The 20,895-nt window shown below is 39.0% G+C and overlaps 2 protein-coding genes across 2 annotated transcripts; both read right to left on the bottom strand.

The window, feature by feature from the left end:
* Nucleotides 1–9,635: 9,635 nt before the first annotated feature.
* Nucleotides 9,636–13,349, bottom strand: LOC104442543 (transcription factor bHLH144). Its single transcript, XM_010055962.3, has 4 exons — nt 13,179–13,349; nt 12,590–12,680; nt 12,076–12,252; nt 9,636–11,034 (listed from the first exon to the last, which is right to left on the bottom strand). Exon 4 carries the CDS (start codon nt 10,734–10,736, stop codon nt 10,014–10,016), a length of 723 nt encoding a protein of 240 aa, XP_010054264.2. The 5' UTR covers nt 10,737–11,034; nt 12,076–12,252; nt 12,590–12,680; nt 13,179–13,349; the 3' UTR covers nt 9,636–10,013.
* A 2,452-nt stretch (nt 13,350–15,801) lies between these two features.
* On the bottom strand, nt 15,802–19,421 carry LOC104442542 (probable beta-D-xylosidase 5). The gene is given in 8 exon segments (XM_039310660.1): nt 15,802–16,343; nt 16,346–16,408; nt 16,740–17,153; nt 17,242–17,580; nt 18,020–18,120; nt 18,235–18,404; nt 18,499–18,810; nt 18,945–19,421. Coding segments are annotated over 8 exon segments (2,418 nt in total).
* Between the last annotated feature and the right edge of the window lie 1,474 nt (nt 19,422–20,895).

Here is a 20,895-nt window from a genome sequence, read left to right as displayed (position 1 = left end):
TAGAAGAGCCCTTGGCCTATAGCAGCCTTTAGATACAGTAAGAGACTATATGCTGCATCCAAATGTGGTTGGCATGGTGCATGTATAAATTGATTTAGAATGTTAACGCTATGAGCAATGTCTGGCCTAGTAATAGTCAAATAAATGAACCGGCCAATTAAGCGTCGATAGAGAGATGAATCCTCCAATAAAGTGCCTATATCAATGCTTAATTTTATATTCTATTCTATAAGAGTATCAGCTGGCCGGGCTCTACTAAAATCACAATCTTCTAGAATATCCGAGATATATTTTCACTAGCATAAATAAAGATCAAAGTGGGATCAAGCCACCTCAATACCTAGAAAATATCTTAGAGGCCCAAGGTCCATAATATGAAACTGATTGTGTAACATTTCACTAAATTGATCAAAGAAATATCACTACCAATAATGACTAGATCATTCACATATATTACCACAAAAACATAGTCACTACCATTGTGCAAGACAAAGAGAGAATGATCAGCCTGAGAATATGTGAAATCAAAGCCCAATAAAGTAGTAGAAAACTTGGAATACCATTGACAAGATGCATGTTTCAAACCATTTAGAGATTTGTGAAGTCGGCATACAGATTCTCCCCCTTATGCCGAAATCAAGGGGGAGCTTTCATATAGACTTCCTCATCCAAGTCGCCATGTAAGGAGGCGTTGTTAATGCCTATTTGTTCAAAAGGCCATTGCTTTGTTGTGGCAATGGTCAAGAGTACACAAACTATAAGAACTATAATCAATTTGATGACGGGTGCAAAAGTATCATAATAATCTTTCCCTTCAACTTGGGTATAGCCTTTAGTGACTAGGCGGGTCTTATTTCATTCAATACTACCATCAGAGTTTCGTTTAATCGTATGGACCCATTTGGAGCCTATGGCCTTCTTACCAAGTGGAAGTGGTACGAGGGACCATTTATGATTTTGAAAAAGAGATTTGATCTCAAACCGCATGGTGTCTCTCCATTTCGATGCTAAATTGCCTCAATGAAAGTGGATGGCTCAATGGTAATAGACAAAGAAGTAAGAAATGTTAAATTGGGTTGTTTCAAATGAGTATATTGGAGAAAATTAGACATGGAGTAAGAGATACCCAAACCATTATCTTTGGCGGAACTTAGCATTTGAATAAACAAACAACAATAGTCTTGGAGGTAACAAGGAGGTTAACGTATCCTTTGAGGTATAGTGGATTGTTCAGGCAATGGAGGTAAGGGTGTTTGTGGTGGTGTGGAAATTGGGTGTGGTTGTGAAGGGTTTATAAGTGAAGGTTGGATTATCTCATCACATTGTGTGAAAGGTAATGGTAATACATGCGACCCTACATCGAGTAAGGAAAATTTGTTTCATGAAACACAATATCTCAACTAATAACTCTATATAAATAGAGTTATTTTACCTATTTTAGATCATAAATAATGCAATATCTATGAGAAAATATTTCAATTTCCTTCTATTTATTCGAATTTCCCTTGTTTATGTATCATAATGAGATATGGAGTATATAAGGAAAAGAATGACAAAAATCAAGAATTCAAATCAAAAGCGTTGGAAAATGAATATCACATCATAGATTCTCTAATTAACTCTCTAATTTTATGCAACAAATAAGTCATTGCTTGAGGATAGGAGTTGTGGATGTATCCAATAAATAGGAGAATATTAAGAGCTTTGAGAGATAGCTAGGTTTTCACTTTTAGATCATTTTTTATTATTCTAAGAGTTTTTCATTAAAGAGAAGACAAAAGTGATAATAGAATTCTTGTTCTTTGATTCAAGATATTGGGTTTGATTTATATTTCCGTTTCCTCTTCTATGATAGGGAAAATCTCAAATAAAGGCCTGAAGTGGGTTCATTTTCTCAAAAATGAATCCAAAGTGGACACTATATCAAATAAGGATCCAAAGTGGCTAATTATGTTGCAAATAAGGACCCAAATTTTCTATCTTATTTACAACTTGGGGTAGTTTTGTCCAAGAACATTTTTTCTTTAATTTTTTTTCTTTCTTCATCTTCCTCACACCTCCTCCTTTGCTTTACATTGCCTCCTTCAACACCATAATCAGGGCCCCTACCAGTGATCTCGTGAGCTTCATGTCATCACATAGTTGGTCCTAGTGACAAGAAGTCAGATTGGAGTTATTTGCTACTGGCCACCTTCTCAAATGCTAAAATCCTCAGTTCCTCAAGATGCATCAAATCTCGGCTCGCTTGTGCTTAGCCTAAAACTCGAATTGACCTCCATCTAACGACAACAATGCTGGATTTTTTGTCAGGGGCAGTGGTCAATGAGGTCAAGAGCTTAGATAGGACTTGTCAATGGCCGCAATGGGCAACAAAGTACAATCGTTTCTACAGTTAATGATGTTAGATACGACTAATGATCAATCTCAAGATGGGGTATTGATTAAGGAGAAGAGCTGTGTTGATGAGAATGGTAAGAGTGTGAGTGGGTGTCTCCAAACTAGGGATTATTGAAAGGAGTCATTGGCATTGCAAAGGGAAGGGGATCTTTGAAAGATTGAATTTACGCAAGAGAGGCAAACCCAAATTTGAAATTGATGAGGCAAACTCTTGCCGAGGGTGAAATAGTCACCAGCTATAACAAAATTGTTCTTTGGCGTGAAATTGTTGATCACCAAGTGTTAATTGAATAAAGCATAAGTTAGTCAAACAAGATGATGGCAATGCTTGGATATTGCTACTCTGTTATTGGCAAGCAAGATCGAAAACAGCACAAAAAGTTGTAGTTGCTGGGATAGCAGAAGGCCCAAAATAAGTGGAGTTTGATGCACTCTCGAGGTAAGAGAAATACGTTGCCAAAGGGATTAGTTGCATAGCTTGGGAGTTGGATAAGAAGTTGAGTCTCAGCAAAAGCATGGCTTTGAGATCAGAATTTGCGATGAATGTTGGAATAAAAAGTACTTATTTTTGAAAGCTCATTTCGGCTTCGTGGAATTGTCTACAAACCATTTTGTGGAGCGAAATTTAAAATTTTGAACAAGTTAGACTATGTTGTAATGGCTCATGTTAAAGAAAACCCAATCTTGGTCATACAACGAGATGACATAGAGCAATGAAGGGGCTAATAATGGAGGTGATGTAGAGGGTGAGAAAGATGAAGAAAGAAAAAAAGAAGAAAGAGAGAGACAAAAAAATAAACAACAATGTTCTTGGACAAAAGTACCTCTGGCTATGAATAAAATTAGAAGTTCAAGTCCTTAATTGAGAGTAAGTTAGCCACTCCGAGTCCTTATTTGAGACAATATCCACTTTAGGTCCTTTTTTGAGAAAATGGCTCCACTTGAGGTTCTTATTTGAGATTTTCCCTTTATGATATTCTAATTTACTTTTGTTAGAGCTATTATGTAGCCTAACCATACCATGATGATATGATGATATGAATTTCATGATTTTTATGTTTTGCAAGTGATTTCATTCATGTGAGTTATATGTTATTACGCTTAATGCTTTTAAGTGACTAGCCACCATTTATATGATCCGATATGTATGTTTGAGACTAAGAAATGATAATTGCAATTGCTTCTTATAATATATATAACCATGAATTAAATGTGGATAAAGATATAGCATGTTATTTGTGTAGCTTTCGGTGATAAGGTAGTCCAAAAAATTCATTGTAAATTGAGAATATTTACATATTTTAATGCACTTATGTTTATTTAAATTCATATAAAAATATGGTGAATTAATAAACTAAGTAGATTTGATATACCTTGAGATAGGATAGTAAATAGATTTGAAAATTTTGTTATCCCATATTTGATATCGTTCTTGTATGCATAATAATTTGAAATTCATATCTAATGGCTAGGGTGAAATTGGATACTCTAACATATTTATTTGATTGATTTACTACATTTAATTTTGAAATTTTGTTTCTATGTTTGTCAATTTTAATTTATTCTCAATTATATTTTAATTTGTTAGATAAATTTTAGAATTAGTCCATTTTTAATATTTAATTGATTTTTAATCATCAATTTATGTGAGACAATATCCTTTCTCATCATTATATTACTTGTTCGACCAGTCATCGCATTAGAATTTCACGAACATTGACTCACATATATCTTTTTGGTGAGAAGATCAACAATGAGACACCCTTTTTGACCATTGGGATATAATTTAAAAAGAAAAAAGAAAACTTGGAGTAGCACATGCATCAAGTTTATTTTGAATGGAGGTGTTGCGCCCAAAACACAAGCAACCGAAGACTTGAAGGTGAGTGAAATTCGTTGGCTAACCATGTAAAACCTCATATGGAGTTTTCCCTTTCAAGACAGCAGTGGAAAGTCTATTTCTGATGTAAGCAGAAGTGAGAATGCATTCACCCCAAAACTCAATGGGAAGGTTGGATTGGAAGCATAAAGGCACAAGCAATATTTAGAAGGTGCCGGTGCATGTGCTCCACCACTTTATTTGTCAAGGCATGGACACGCAACTCGATCGATAAACACCCATGAAGTCTAGAAAGGAATTGGTAAGCTAATTGGAATTTTTTTTTCCATTGTCAGAAAAGATGCAATGAATTTGTTTGCCATGTTGGATTTTTACCATGGTAAAGAAATTAATGATAAGATGACTTACATTAGCTTTAGAAGATATTAAATAAAGCCACATGCTACGGAATAATCATCAATCACAGTCAGAAAAAGATATACCCTAGGCAAAGAGGTGGTCCGATATGGGCCCTTAACATCTAAATGAATTAAATCAAAGTATGAAATAGTAGAAATTCTACTAGAAGAAAATGGCAAATGAGATTGCTTCGCAAGTGGGCGCATACAGTGCAAGGAAAAGTATTAGAAAATGAAATGTTATTACCTAAAGTTTGCAAATGACGAAGGCAAGATAAACTCGGACGTCCTAACCACTAGTGTGAGAGGTCAAAGTGTGCGCTTGGTGTGGTGGTGGATGTCAAAGAGGTGGGTTAGGGTATTGAAGGGTAGAATAAACCATTGTACAGCTTACCCATTGCTAAAGTCTTTGTCGAGAGAAGCAACAGCAGTAAAAAGGCAAGTATCAGAGGTAAATGCAATGTTGAGAGAAGTAGCAGTAGTAAGTTTAATAATTGAAAGAAGATTAAATCGAAATTTGAGAATGAATAAAACATGATCAAGAGTTGGACTTGATAGTAGAGAAATCTGTCCAATTCGTTGAACAGGAACCATAGTTCCATCAGGAAAGGACACAGGTTAGAAGTTATATTATCATCAAATTCAGAAAACAAGGCTGCACCCCAAGATATACGATCCGTCGCACCAGAGTCTAGGATCCAGGATGAAGTGGAATTTAAACAAATGGAAGTACCTATTAAATTCACCAAAGGGTGAGAAGATGGTGTAGTATCACCAACCAGAAGTAAATGAATGAATTGTTCTGTTTGTGTAGCAACAAGGGTCGGTGGCAACAATCAAAGAACCAGTTAGGCGTAAACGTCGTTGACGGTCAAAGTCATTGGTGGGGCGCTTGTTACTGTCATTCCACCATTCTAGATATCCGTACTTCTTAAAACACTTACTTTCAAGATGTCCATCATTTCCAAGTGAGTACAATGTAAAATGGGTTTGGAAGAACCCATAGGCAGAAAAGCGCGAGTATCATTGAGACAAAGCGCCGCCATGGCAGCAGGATCGAGAATAACAGTACGACAATCCTGAATAGTGCGCTGTTGTTCCTCTTGTAGTAGACAGTAGGGAGAGGATCCATAAGAAGGATCTGACTCTGAATTGGGACATAATTCATTGAGACCTTAGAGAAAATCTAATAATGAATCTATTTTAAGAAACTATAGCAGGGTCAACATTGCTCCACAATTGCAAGTCGGCAAGGCTCGGTACAACAATAGTTCATCTTGCTAAGATTTAATCACGGTGTAATAGGCAAATATCAAAGTTATGCCTTGTTGATTTGTAGATAAAAGCCTATGGATCTCAAAAATTCGAGGAGCATTACAAGGAGAGAAGCATTTCCGAAGATTATTCCAAACATCATTTGCCAAGTCATGCCAACTAGGACTGATTGTTCGTGCAGTAGGACGAATCAACCAAGACCTCACCATGCTATTGCAAAATATCCATAAGAAATAATCTGAAGAGGTTGAACTAGGATGCCGCAAGGACCCATCAACAAAGCACAATTTATTTTTTGCCTTAAGGGCCACAAGCATAGTATGATGCCATTTTTTATAATTGTCTCCATTTAAAGGAGGAGAGACTAGAGGGGCATTTGGATGGTCACTCGCACATTGATCTTGGAATAAATAGTGGAAGTGTTTTGATTGGCCATGAAAAAAAAGAAAAAAAACTACACCGGGTCGATGTTTGCTCTAATACCATGAGAAAGGACACAAAATAAAATATCCTAATGTGAACCGATTCAATTTTTCATGTTCTAAATATGTATATTTATACACTATTCACAACTATATTTCCCAGATATAAGCCTATAGATATGGTAAGTATAACTGAAAGATTGCATAAAATAACTCATGGGATAAGGCAGATGATCACCTTAATATTTTATATGATTTGCTAAGATTTCGTATAATCATGCTAAGAGGCATCATGCTCATCGTTTGCAATTCTTGCTCTCTACATTGTTCGATAATCAAAGTCTTAATGGGATACTGCAGCTTATGAAAGAATATTAACATATGTTGACTTCTTTGCCCTAGCTTTTGATAATAACGGGAGAATTCGTAAAATGTATTTTTCTAAGTACTTTAAATCAAATAATTTATATTGATTAATTTTCGATGCCATTTTTTTTTTCTTTTCCGAAGTGACCTCCAACACAGCTTTTTCTTCGCTTCCAAGATGATGGTACTGATCAACAGTGACTCTTGATAAAGAAATGCTCGATATAATTTAAGAAGAGCCCAACTATTATTGAGATAATCCGCTATGTTTTTCTCCGAACGACATAAAGTAATCAAAACGCGTTGGTTGTGTAGAAACAACTTGTAGATGCACGGGCCAATATGCAGATGGAGTCCTAACAGGAACCTCTAAAGGCTGATAGTGCTCTGCTTCTCCAGAAGGTGAAAAAGATATGTGAAGGTGAACAGGCTTAAAACAAGAGAGCCATTAAAGCTCGGATGGGCCAGTAGAAGCTGAACAAACATTTAGAATTAAAAGACTTCAATACACTTGGATGGACTATAGTGTAGAAGGTAAACAGTTCAGCATGAAGCATGAAAATAAATGGAGGGACTGTATGCATTAGCAACTCCAGTAGGTCTGCCGAGCAGAGAGGTTCAAAGACACGTTCCCTGCTTTTACATTAATGGATAAGAAGACCTAGATGTTCTTCCAATTTGATTTGGATTCAAATTAGAGTCTAACAATCACTTTCAAGGTCTAGAATCCGCGGCAAGCAACCCGGAGAAAATCAGAATAGCTGTTCCTCTTTTATGGAAGCAGTCAAAAAGAGTCAGACAGCCTGCTTAAGTAGAAGCCTCTATTTCTGGAAAACTTCTTTATGCAACTTGTGGGTCTGCTAAGCAGAGAAGTTGATCCGACGATTTGTTCGAAGATTGCAAGGCCATTTACAGGAACCAAGCATGGTTGAGGACTTTGGCGGTAATAAAGAACTTATTTTCTCTATTTTCACGACTCTTGTGCTTGCCCTTGTGAAAAACTACTTGTTTTGTTATTGATATTCTCTAAGAGAGCTGCGCTTCTCATAGTATGAAAAAATAGTGTTTTTATAATATCAAAGACGTTCGTTATTGTAGAGTTACATATAAAGTTTCGTGTAGAAGCAACATGTTGTAATGTCTCTAAAGGTTTGTTTGTTAACTGGCCAAGTAGTGTATGATTCTATTTTTTTATTTATCGGAATAAAAAAAGTTACGGATAAAAAAGAAGAAAAATCCATTTGGTAACTTTTTATTCTCAGAAATAGATTTGAAATAAAATTAAGAAATAAAATAATGTTGTTTTTTTATTCCCAAGAACAACTCTAGAATAAAGTCCGTTTTCTTTTCTTCTATTTTTCCTCTTTCCTTTTCTTCTTTTCTTTTTTCCTTTTCTTGTTCCCCTTCTTCCTTTGGCCAACCCCCTGCCTCGATCAAGCTGGTGATTGGCCAGATAAAGGCCAACGACCTCGTTGGAGTGTTGCTGGCCCCCAACGAAGTCGAGCCTCGTCAGGTGAGCCTCCTCAGTAGCTAGACAAGACTCAACCAAGCCTTGGCTAGGGGAGCTCGGCCTTGCTCTCACCAAGCCACTGCAAGGGCGACGTTGCTCGGGCTTATTGAGGTCGACCTCGTGGTGGCCCAGCGAGGTGGAGCCTCACCAGTGGCTAGGCCAACTCGGCCTTGCCAAATCTAGGCAAGGCCGAGCTCGCTCAGTCAAGGCTCGGTCGAGCCTTACCAACTGCTGAGGAGGCTCGATTGACGAGGATAAGCCTTGCCAAGGACTAGCGACACTCTAACGAGTTTGCCTGCCATAGGAAGAAGGGGAAGGAGAAAAGAAAATAAAAATAAAAATGTAATAAAATTATTTAAAAATAAAAAGAAATTCTAAATTACAAAACAATTTGAAATCTTACCAAATACATTTTTATCCCGAAAATAAAAAAATTTATACAGCTACCAAACGCCTTCAAATATTTAAAAATTTATATTGGGAGCCGAACAAAAAAATCACTCCTAAGCAGAAATTATTCTCAAGAACAAAATGATTATCAGACAGACCCTAATCGATTCCAATCTTAAATGTTACTTTTAATTTGGGAGTAGATAAAGGCTAATTACACAATTGTTTTCATTCTTGAAAAGAGTTTTAGGCCAATTACACAATTGTTTTTCATTCTCGAAAAGAGTTTTTGCTAGTCTTTTGCGAAACTCATGTTTGAGTTGGCCTTATTTATACTATTATGTAAATTCCAAGCGTAACTCATGCTTCTTTTGCAAATTCCGCACCCTCCTCCCTATCTTTTGCACGATCCATGCTGACAATTTGACCAGCTTGACATTGTTTCTAATGACACTTACCTGATAGATAGAAGAAGATCCAGGAGTAAACCCAATGCGAGGATAATTATGCTTTCTTAAACCATAAGAACTGCTTCCTCTATAATTCCTGTTTAAGAAAGAATAATTATCTCTTCTACTTCTGTAATCGAAATCACGAACGTCCAAGGGTAACTCTGTAATTCCGATCTGGCCAGGGGCATTTTCGGAAAAGGAAAAAACGTTTTGATATACATGTGAATTAGTTTCTGGCCTTGTGCTTCATGTGATTGAAGATTTGAAGCAACCCCACTAAGACCAATTTTAGTAGTTATTCAATTTTCCGCCCCAGTAGAACGTACTTTCTGCTGGAGGCCAATAAGAGTCGGTCCACGTTTGCAAGCTCGGGAGCTCTGTAAGTGCTGAATGACAAGAAGACATAGGAGCTTACTAACCAGTTACCAATTCTTTATCTTCCTTTAAGGATTCACTCTGGGGTTTTCATTGATTGTCAACATGCAAATTCACAAAGAGAACAACAGAACAAGGCTGGAGGTTCAGCAGGGGTTCACTTGCAAAATAATACCAAACAAAAGAAGAGCAAATCAGAACAAAGACAAGGGACTAATACTCTTGCTAATAAAAAAACAACCTGTTGAATGACAATGATGCCTATGTGGTGCTGACGATAAATACATTTTATTAAAGTGTCTACAAGGCCAAGAGTCCAGACAACTACAACATAAGAAATCTGCACCTTACATAACATATAAATGTCATTTCCCAGTCTCCCTTCTCTTCACAGCAGCTAACTAGGGTTCATAGTCCCAACCTCCTAACAACCATTAGCATATATCATAACAGCATCTACAAGCTAGCAAATGCATATTATCAGCAGAGAGAGAGAGAGAGAGAGAGAGAGAGAGAGAGAGAGAGAGAGAGTGAGAGAAGGGGTGTGCTACCCGTATGTAGCAGCTCAGTCCCAGTGCCACAGCATGTCTAGTCCTTAAAGTCTCCAAGCTTCTCTGCTTCAATCTTCAGAGACTTAAGGTATCTGACAGCTTCATCAAACAAAGTGACAGTGCTCATCCGGTTGCCACCAGGAATGATTCCTCTCAGCGCCTTTACCATCTTCTTCATTTTCTGCTGTTTGGGTTCACTGCTCGAACTGCTGCTACTGCCGGAGGACTTTTGGAGAAGAGAAGAGATGCTAAGTTTCCTAGCCTTTGATCCAAAGCTGGAGCAAGAATCAGGGGATGAGCTCCCGTAATTGCCATTGGTCCGCGCAGTGCTCACCTCATCCTCGTCATACTCTTCTTCTTCCTCCTCTTCCAAGCTCAGCAAAGCATCAATATCATCTGAGTCCTCTTTATCAGAATATGAAACCTCCCTTTGCTCATTGAAAGCACAATTTATGTCATCTTTCTTCTCCACATAGGTCGGATAACTTTGAAAACCTGAATTTCCGAATTTGGGGGCAATTGCAGGGTGAAACATGATCCGACTCTGGTAAGCAGTCTGGTCAAATACAATGAAATTCTTTGGGCACAAAGTAGATGGTTGAAATTGAAGACCATGGACCGGTGGAAGGTTTTCCATGGCCTGTGGTGGTGGAACCGCGCAAAATGCATATGCAGTCGGAATATCCATGTACTCACCACTCATTTGATTAGTCATGGAATATGTTTCCTTTCTGGTGGGCAAGTGGTGGTTGCTCTCCATCAACGTTACAATTTCTTAATAATAATCGTCTTCAGCGAAGATGTAACTCTTTGGCTATTCGAGTTTGTAGCACTGAATTTCAAGTGGCTGAGAAGGTAGCTAAAGCGACGACAGAGAAAGAGAACTAAATACTAGATAAGGCTACTATAATGATTATCAGAACCAAATATTTTTCACGGCATTACTCCTGCATGAACTCAACCAGAGGGCCTCTCTATTCTCCCCAAAGTCCCAACTCCCAGAGCTTAACAGGGTGAGACTACGTGACAGGTTTAAGCAACTGACGAAAGTATTCAGCCTGTTGCATGACATAGAAACATGGGATTTAGGCTACAATATTTTGTCTTCAAATAAGACAATCAGGTTAAGGCAAATATGCATAGAAAATGCAGTAAGAACATATAGCCAGTATATAGACAAATGGCGCATGATCCAATAAAAGGAAACCAGATAATCAAGCATATATCAAAGAAAAGGCAGTTAGCTTTTATTCCATTTTTAACATCTAATGCACTATTGACATGATAGAGACAAGTTGGGGGATCGAAGGAAGGCATATTGGCGATGCATGGATTGATCACATGCAACTGCACCTATCAACATATAGGAAATGCAAAGGGGAAATTTCACTTTATCCCTGAACTTTGGGGTGGTCTGAGTTTGCACCCTAAACCATTAACTTCAAAACCTGGCATTTTACCATGAACTTTTTAGTGTGTCATTCATCATAAAATTGACTTCAATAAACGTGGAGTCCCACGAGATAGTCACTTAAAGGATTTATTTAAGTCTCCAATATAAATTGCTAGAAACCACAAATTTCATGGTTGTAGAAGCATAAAAGAAGCTGCAAAGTGCCAAAACTAAAAAGTTCATGGAGGTGAATGCAACATTTAAAGGTTTAGGGTTGTACCATAGCCAAAGTTTCAGTGACCAAAGTGAAGTTCACCTAAACAGTACTGAATTGCATGCCAAGAAGATGATTGCAGAAACTGATAAATATTGGTGCACAAGTAGGCCACAAATATCATCATAACAAAGTGCTCGCGTGGATTCTAATCATTTACAACAGCACAACTAGGCACAGTAAGTAAAGATGTCCTTAATTAACTCAAAATTGTCTTTTTGAGAATAGCATTTCAATTTAATCGCAATTTCAATTGAGATACTAAAAAGCAAAGTGGTAAACATTAGCAATGAAAAGCAACACCCACTCAACAGTAACCAAAATGGCTACATTTGGGCAAGCGCATTCAGTAGGTTCAAGGTAAACACCAGGAGAACAATCTCGTAAGAAATTAAGCTCTCGACCACGCAAACATCAAAATGGGAACTTCACCTGACAAACTTGCATCAATTGGTAATGGGCAATCAATCCAACACTCATTTTAATTTTGCCAACTTCCTTCACTGCTCGATATCTCTTGATGGTGACTGCAATGTACATTCTCAAATTCTCCCACAAAATCCAAATGGCAAAACCGGATGAATGCGTTGCTGAATTTTGAAAAACTACCTGCAAAGAGAAAACCACAAAGCTAAGCAGAATATATGGTCATTTCCTTGCTACTTGAGAAAGCATTTAACAAGAACAAAGTCGTTACTGCTTTTCCTACTTCTTAATGGCTAAAACAACCCCCTTATCACTTAAAGCACAGCAAAATTGAAGACCTTCAGCAACTAAAATTTCACAGACAGAACACCATCGAATCGCAGAACGAAGTTGCCTCTCAACAATCCCACACTCCCACTCCCCATTCAATACCGACAACTTCTCACGAACAAGACAAAATAAACTTTAAAAAAAAAACCCGGAAAACAGGCTGCGGGAACTCGAGAGATAAAGCACTTACCAACTCAACGAAACTATAGGATGAAGAAGAAGGCAACCAAGCGAACGAAGTTCCTGAACATCCACGGCATGGTTGGTTGGCTTCTTTCAATCTGAATCCACACGGAAACACAAAATGACACGTCGCAACGGACATACAAAGCACGACAACACTTAGAGAGAGAGAGAGAGAGAGAGGAAAAATCAAAACAGAGAGACCCAATTGCAATCAGTCACAGACCCACTAACGAACCCTTCATCAGCATCTACCCACACAACTCAAAATCCATACTTGACGACAACCCAAGTTTCTACCGACGGCACAAACCCACGGCGCCGCTTCCCCCGGCCGACCCTCGCGGGCGAACGCGAGGGCCGCCGGAGATCTAAGAACCGCGACGCCGGAGCCTGCCGAAAAGGGGAGGCGGCGGAGTCCCTCCGATTCCGCGCCCGATCGGGAAGAAACGGGGGGGATCCCGCAAAGCAAACCGAGAAAGGAAGAGAGGGCGAGAGACCCGACCCGACCCGACCCGAACCGAAACGACGGCGACGACGAGATCGCGAGGCGAAGGAAGGAAGGAAGGAAGGAAGGAAGGAAGGGGGGGACGAACCTCCGCGGTTTGAATTCTTCTTCCTCCTCCTTCCAGAGGCAAATCGAAGACCTAAATCTCGGAGATCTCGCAGGAGATGGCCGCGCAGAAGAGAGAGAAAGAGAAGAAAGAGAGAAATCCGAGGGTTAGAGAGAGAGAGAGTAAAGTGATGAGATGCGTGGGAGGGAGGGAGACAGAGTGCACACCAGGGGATTAGTAATTTTCTTTTGTTGTTTTCTTTTTTTCTTTTTTAATTTTCGAGGGGGTGGGGGGTTTGGGTTCGATTCCAAGTCAAAGGCGGGGAATCTGGGCCGTCGGATCGGGGGCATCGGGAGTGCTTTTTCTCCGGGTCCAGCGGGTGGTGTTCTGGCCGTCGGATCGAGCACGCGTGACTTGGGGCAGGACGTGGGGTGGTGGGGGTGGGGCCCGCTCGCTTTGACAAAAAATGTTTTGCGTGCACCTTCGAAACTGACAGCGGCCCTCCCTCCCCGGAAAAGTGTAAAATGCCCTCCTGCCCCTTTTCAGAAAATATGTTATTTAGAAAAATAGATATATATATATATATATATATATGACAAAAACATCAAAACAAACCACAGAGTGATAACTCGGGAAAAAAAATTCCACAAGGATATCAAATGTTACTCATGTAGGAAAAAGGGACATATCTCAAGCTATTGTAGAGTTAATAAAAGATTAAATGAACTCTCCATAAATGATAATATTCTATACCAATTAAATGATATCATGGCTTTGTAACAAATAATGATGCTTCTTCATATGAATTTCTTAAAGAAAATGGTTTTCAAATAAATGAAATAAAAACCTTTTCAAAATTAGATTTCGAAGAACTCTCCCCTAATAAGCTAATCCCCAAAATAAATATATTAACAAAAGAAGAAAATTTTCTTTTTAGCATTGCTGATAAGATAACTGACGAAAATTTTCTTTTTAGCATTGCTAATAAGATAACTGACCCAGGTGCTAAGCGAGAATACTGAGATTGACTTCAATTTTTGGTAAATATCAGTTATAAACTTAATATGTCTTATAACCTTTAAAGATATCAGAAAGCCCAATCAAGACCTATAAATATTAAGGATCTTCAAAACCAAATAAAACAACAAAAATTATAAATACAAGTACTAAAAGCTATTCAAATGGAAAAGTAAAATGAAATTTCAAATATCAAAAGTCATATCAGAAAAGTTACAGAAAAAAAAACAACATGATAGCTCATGTACTTCTTATCCAAAGTTCTTAACATTACCAAAAGAAATGACTCCTCAAAAATGGAAAATAAACACAACAATAAAAATCACACACACACCACTAAGAAAGACATTATGTCCATAAATAACTCTAGGAACACATAGAAATGCTTTTTGGTAAATTACATGTCACAGTGACTACAAACGCCCAATTCTTCTTAAAAAATTTATAAGCATTTGAATTTCGACTCATTTATTTATGCAAATTCTATATGACTAGCCTTTTTTGGTGCTTCAAGTAAGAAAAATCGTGACTATTTTGTATATTCATTATGTTTAGAAGGTGGATATATGCCTAGCAATTATGGGATATTTGTAAATGTGAATTTTACTAAAATGTGAAAGGAAATTTGCCCCTTGGTTTCTTTCACACAAATGTTGTGTTGAAACCTAAAAGTTCATTCGAAAATGGTATATTTAGCCAGTATATTTTCCTTGCATATTGATGTTTGGAACTAAGCTTTTGTCCCAATAAAAATTCGGAATGAATCCCACCACACTTTCATACCAAAAAAAAAAAAAAAAAACCTTAAAAACAGATGTAAATGGAAAATTTTTTGAGAAGTTTTTTTTTCAATAAAAGAGTCACTTCAATAAGAGAATCACATAAAATGACTAAGAAATCCATTATTCATTCCTTTTCTACATATTTACGCACAACAGCCCCTTTTTGCCCTCTCGCCTCTTAGTTGTGCATGATCTGAGTAATTAAATGAATTATAAGGATAATATATTTGCAAATTCACTGTCATGGACAATAGATTCTACTTTATGGCGTGGTCGTATTATGACGTCATTAAAGAGTGAAAGAAAACTATAATCTTAGACCAATTTTAGTTTCATATCGAAATCTGAATAATCATTAGAAAATGTTTTTTTTTTTTTAATACCTAGGGAACCCCGTACAGCCGATAGATGGCGAGTAAATCCTGGAGCGACGCTAGCGTAGGACCCACCACCCCGACGTCGCGCTTAAGACCCCATGCGGCCAACGGGATTCGACCCCCTCCACTTTCGTTAGTTTCATTAAAGAGCCTTATCCAACTGGGCCACCGCAAGCGGTGGTTCATTAGAAAATGTTTCATCCAGCGTAAGCACATTATATTGACCGGAGACTGTTGGCTCTCTAATTTTCAACATTTTTGTTTACTTTTAGTAAAATGATCGATTTAAAAATATATATATAAAAGATAATGGACCCAAATATAGAAAAAAAAAAAAAAAAAGTACGGAGGACCAGCAGAAGGATCCTTATTATTTCTAATATAATAATATATCTTAGAAAACCATCCCCATTATTTGTAACAAACACACAAGCAAAGAAGCTAATCCACTTTCACGTTCATTTATAATTCCCCAAACTAGATCATATGTCAACTAAAGTTGACTTGAAATGGAAAAGAAACCACGTCATCTCCAATCACAATGGAGTGACCGCCAGATGGCAAGATGTGATTCGCGGCGGAGTCAACTATTTCCAAGCCCTTACAAACGTTGATCTTGAAATGAACCTTTTGGCTACTTTGTTCGCGAATGAAGACCCTCTTGAACCCAATCAATTGCTTTATGTGCGTGCCCAAAATCCCATGGGGAGGCTTCGAGTACACCAAGACCACGTCGCTCCCGTCCCTGTGCCCAGTGTTCGTCACTTCGACTACGAAATCGATGTCATGCCCGCAGTTCAAGTCGTCGATGGACATCGCGGGGCATGGCGGCCTCTTGGTGTTGTGGCTGTAGCTGAGGTCGCGGCAGTAGTCGAGGTTCTCCACCTTGAGGTCGACAAATCGCTTTGCAGGTGACAACGAGTAATTGAACCGTGTGTAGCTCAAGCCATAGCCGAAGGGGTACGCGACGGAGCCATTGAAGAACTTGTAAGTGCGTCCGGGGTAGCCCAGGGAGGGGACCGGCCTAGTGGCATCGATGTCATGGGCAGCATATCCACGTAGTCCGCCTTGTGCCATGTTAGAGGTAGCCTTCCACCTAGTAAATAAATTAACATAACTCACAATATTATGGTTGCTCATTTTGAAAATCATTGTACGAAATACAAAGAGTTTGTTTAAACTTAAGAGAAAATTACCTTTCTTTTCTAGCTTTCCATAAAAAATATATGAAATTATCCACTTTCAACATGTCGGGATAGATTCATTTGTTTTGAATTTAAGATACGTTAATATATATATGCATTGCCAGAGTTTAGATTTAGTAAAAAGTATAATTCAAAATATATAAACTTTGATATGGTAGCATTATGAACAAACAAGAAAAAGAAAAGAAAAGAAAAGATATGGTAGAACAATTTCCTATTTACCGGGATTATAGTGGCCGAAGACAACATCCGCGATAGCTCGGCCCCCTTCCTCTCCGGGATATCCAGCCCACAAGATGCCGCCAATATTTGGATTCTCCTTCGCAAACGAGATGTCGACGCCGCCGGCCGATAGAATCACGAGGACGACGGGGCCTTTGGCGACCTCCGCCACTTGATTGATGAGCTGAGGCTGGTACCCGGGAAGGACGAGGTCGGTCCGGTCCAAAGCCTCGGCCTCCACCGACAGGTCCAGTCCCGCCAAGATCACCGTCGCGTCCGCGCGCTTGGCAGCTTTCATGGCCGGGAAAATGAAGCTCTCGTTCTTGCAAGCGATGTCCGCGCACCCCGCCTTGTACGTCACCACCCCGTACCTGGAGAAGCCGTCGATGGGCGCGGTGAATCGGCATGGGACACCTGAATTTCAGTTATAAAGATCACAAAGAGATCAAAACTATTGCCCCGATGATAGCAGCACATGAACTCATAAACTCGGGTCATGTACCGGCATAGTTCCCGATCATCGCCTCGGTGGCGTTGGCGTGAGGGCCGACGACGGCTATGTTTCGGGCTTGGTGAGGGCTGAGAGGGAGCGTCCAGTTATTTTTCAAGAGAACAATCCCTTCCTTAGCTGCCCGAGCGGCTAGCTGGAGGTTCGCCTTGGTGCAAATATCGTCCTTGCCAAGAGATTTGAACTCGGGACTTCCATCAAAGAACCCCAGCCTCATGAGCACGACGTAGAGATACTTCAACGACGTATCGATTTCTCTCTCCCTCACCTTCCCTGCTGCCACCGCGCCGGGCGTGAAATTCGTGTAGTAAACTCCACAGTCCAAGTCCAAACCTGTTATAGCAACCACAAAAAAGGGGGAAAATGCATATTTTTTCCATAATAAATTAAACAAATAATCAAGTGAATCAATACATTGGAAAAGAAAAAAATGAAGGTTTTAGCCAAAACTATTAGTGTAGTGAACTCCACAATCCAAGTCCAAATATATTATAGTAAAAATGAAAATTAAAATGCAGGTACACCATTATAATAAATTATGCAAATTATCGAAACAAATAATCAAATAAATCGATAAATTGGGAAAAAAATAAGGGGGTTTAGCCAAAACTATTTGGTGTAGTAAAACTTCACAATCCAAGTCTAAATCTATTATAGTAAAAAAAATTTAAAAAAAATTGCACATGCACCACCATAATAACAGAAATAATTAACTGAATCGATAAATTAAAATAAATAAATAAATAAATAAGGGGTTTAGCCAAAAACTAGCCTGCTTTAAGCGTTCGTGCCACGGCGTCCTCGTTTGTGTCGTTGAGGAACTTGTGGTCATCCACCATGACTTGAATAGAGTCGCAATCGGCGACTATATACCTGAATCATTTTATAAAAAAAAAAAAAAGTTTAGTAAATAAATCTTCGATGAACAAAATGAAAAATTAGGAAAAGGGTCGAGGCTGTTTTCTAATTTTTCGATCTATTATATACCCGTGAAGATCCCACTCCCCTCTGATCGTGTCCTTCAAGAGGTTCGGATCGGCGCACGTCGGAATTCCGTCGACCCGGTTGAACGAGCACATGACGCTGCTAACGTCGCCCTCCTTCACGCACATCTCGAACGGCCGGAGGAACGTCTCCTCCATGTCTTGCTGGCGCACCTGAAGGAAGAAGCCACGAAACGTAAGATCTTCGGCTTTGCCATGTCAATGCGGAAGAGGGAAAGGGAGGTTTTTCTTTCGTGCCGATGATTACCCTCGCGTCGAAATGGTAGCGATCGACCCCCAACCAGTTTTCGACGTCGTACGCGGCGTAGTGCTTGCAGCACGAGGAGACCTTGAGGGGCCTCTGGTTCGGGTCGGCGGTGCGGTGGTGGTCGGCTCCCTCCACGTCTTGCAGGCCCCTGACGTAGTCGACGGCGTACCTCCCGACCACGAAAGGGTCCTCCCCAGGGGTCTCCAGCGCTCGCCCCCACCGGGGGTCTCGTACGACGTTGATGGTCGGGCTCCAGAACGTCAGTCCGGCCCGTCCGAGGTTGTACATCGCTCTCGCTTCCGTCGAAACAGCCTGTGTTTTAACGTTACAGGCACAATGGATGTTTTTTTAGCCTCTAACGTCGATGGTTGATTGAATTTTGAGTACGTCTATCTAGACTCATGCGCATATATATGGTAATTATGCGGGGGGAACTTTCCGCTCACCTGGCCGATGCTTTTCCAAAGAGACTCGTTGAAGGCGGCGGCCGTGAGGATGACAGTGGGGAAGCTCGTCGCGCCGGGGACGACGTCGTCGAAGAAGGTCCCGGGGCCCACGTTGGAGACGCCGTGGAGCGCCTCGGACCACCACTCGTACTTGGGAAGCCCTAGCCTCGGGACGCCGTAGGCGCCGTTGCCGAGCTGCCGGACCTTCTCATGGAGGACCATCCGCTTCGCCAGATCCTTGGCTCGCTCCTCGTAGGTCAGCGAGGCGTCGCAGAACGAGAAAGCCGACATGTTGAGGCCGAGGCTTGCATAGCGCGAGGCGTCACAAACATAAGTGTAATTCTTAGTACTTGAAGAAGAGGAAGATGAAGAAGATGATGATAATGATGAATGATCAAGCTTAAATTTAGCAGGCTTTGCTATTGTTGCTGTGCAAAGAGTGAGAAAGATGAAGGTGATTGCGGTGAATTGAGGCATTTCTGAGTTCTTCTCGTACAAAAGTAGCTTGGAGAGATCGAACTTTTGACCAATGGAGAGCCGAATTGGAGATGAACCTAATTAATAGAGAAGGCAACTGTATAATTTCTTGTAAAATGAGGTATTTATATGCTTTAAAGGATGGGTACATAACAGTATCCATCATCGTCAATCAAGATCGATTGCACAATAATTTAACTAGAATTACGGAGAATTGAGGCATATATGGTAAATATCCTAATTAACTCTAAAAGGAAAGAATGGGGATCTTAATGAAATCAACGAATTTGTCATTTGATTTTTTTTTTTTTTTGGTGATCGAGGATCCGCCAGGGCATGTCCTTGTCGGCTTATGCCGATCTGAGGTCTCATGGGTCTCCACAGTGGAGGCCTAACAACAACTATACCTCAGGGAAATGACCTAACAACCCACCGCTAGGGCCCCCCACTTAAATCGCTAGTAACGTGGGGATTCGAACTCTTGACTGCATCGAACTAGGGGAAAATGAATACCAACGCGGCTGCCCACGAATAGGTATTTGTTATTTGATTTTGCTGCCAAAAAAGTGAATAAATAGAAATAAGATCACATTGTCACGTACTCTGTTGTGAGCTAGGTGAGTTATGATGAGAGGATGTTATTACATATATATTAGTTTACTATCACTTGAAATTGGAACAAGCACAAATTTTCTTATATTTACCACCCAAATAGTTACATTTTGTGTTTGAAGTTCGGTTTTGGAAGATTTTACGAATTTGTGTCCTTCCGTTTATGATATATGATGATTGAGAGGTTCGCGAATCGATTTCATAATGTGATTCTAAGCTACGTTTGGTGGTCGAGATAAAATTCATGATAAGATAAATCATATCATGCATTTGTTGCCTATTTAAGATAGGATAAAGTCAAATATAAATGGAATATGGGCCGGATAAAATTATCCCATGGGGGAGGTGTGAAAAATGTGAATAAGATTTTTAATATCCATAATAGGAAAGTAATTTTTCTCAAATAACAAATTTCTTAAATTAACAAATTTAAAATTATATTTCAAAATAAATAATATTTGAATTCTAATATAAGAAATTTACAATAACAAAAAAAAAAAAAAATTTTTTTTTTCAATTTAATCCTTTTGCATTGATATATTTGAATTTAATTTTACCTTATAATATAAATTCAATAAATAAATATATTATTACATATTTTAGGTATATTAGTACATTTTTCTATTTGATAAAATTTTATTAGAGAATGATAAAAGTGGAAGAAAGAAATAAAAAATAAATTAATTAAAAATAGAGAAAATAAAATAAAAAGCAAATAAAAATAAAGTATGCAAGAATGTCATGAGAAATTTCTCTCATTTCTATTGTAAAATTTTTGTTTCATTTATATTGATATATTGTTTATACCAAACAATATACATTCAACTTTATTGCTTTACTCACCAAATGAGGGATGAGATAT

This window comes from Eucalyptus grandis, chromosome 4, assembly GCF_016545825.1.
Source record: "Eucalyptus grandis isolate ANBG69807.140 chromosome 4, ASM1654582v1, whole genome shotgun sequence".
NCBI lineage: Eukaryota > Viridiplantae > Streptophyta > Magnoliopsida > Myrtales > Myrtaceae > Eucalyptus > Eucalyptus grandis.
This window is presented reverse-complemented; position numbering and strand designations above follow the sequence as displayed.

What these genes read in the sequence shown, in the direction of transcription:
- LOC104442543 (XM_010055962.3), bottom strand. Translation starts at nt 10,736, where the DNA reads ATGGAGAGCAACCACCACTTGCCCACCAGAAAGGAAACATATTCCATG.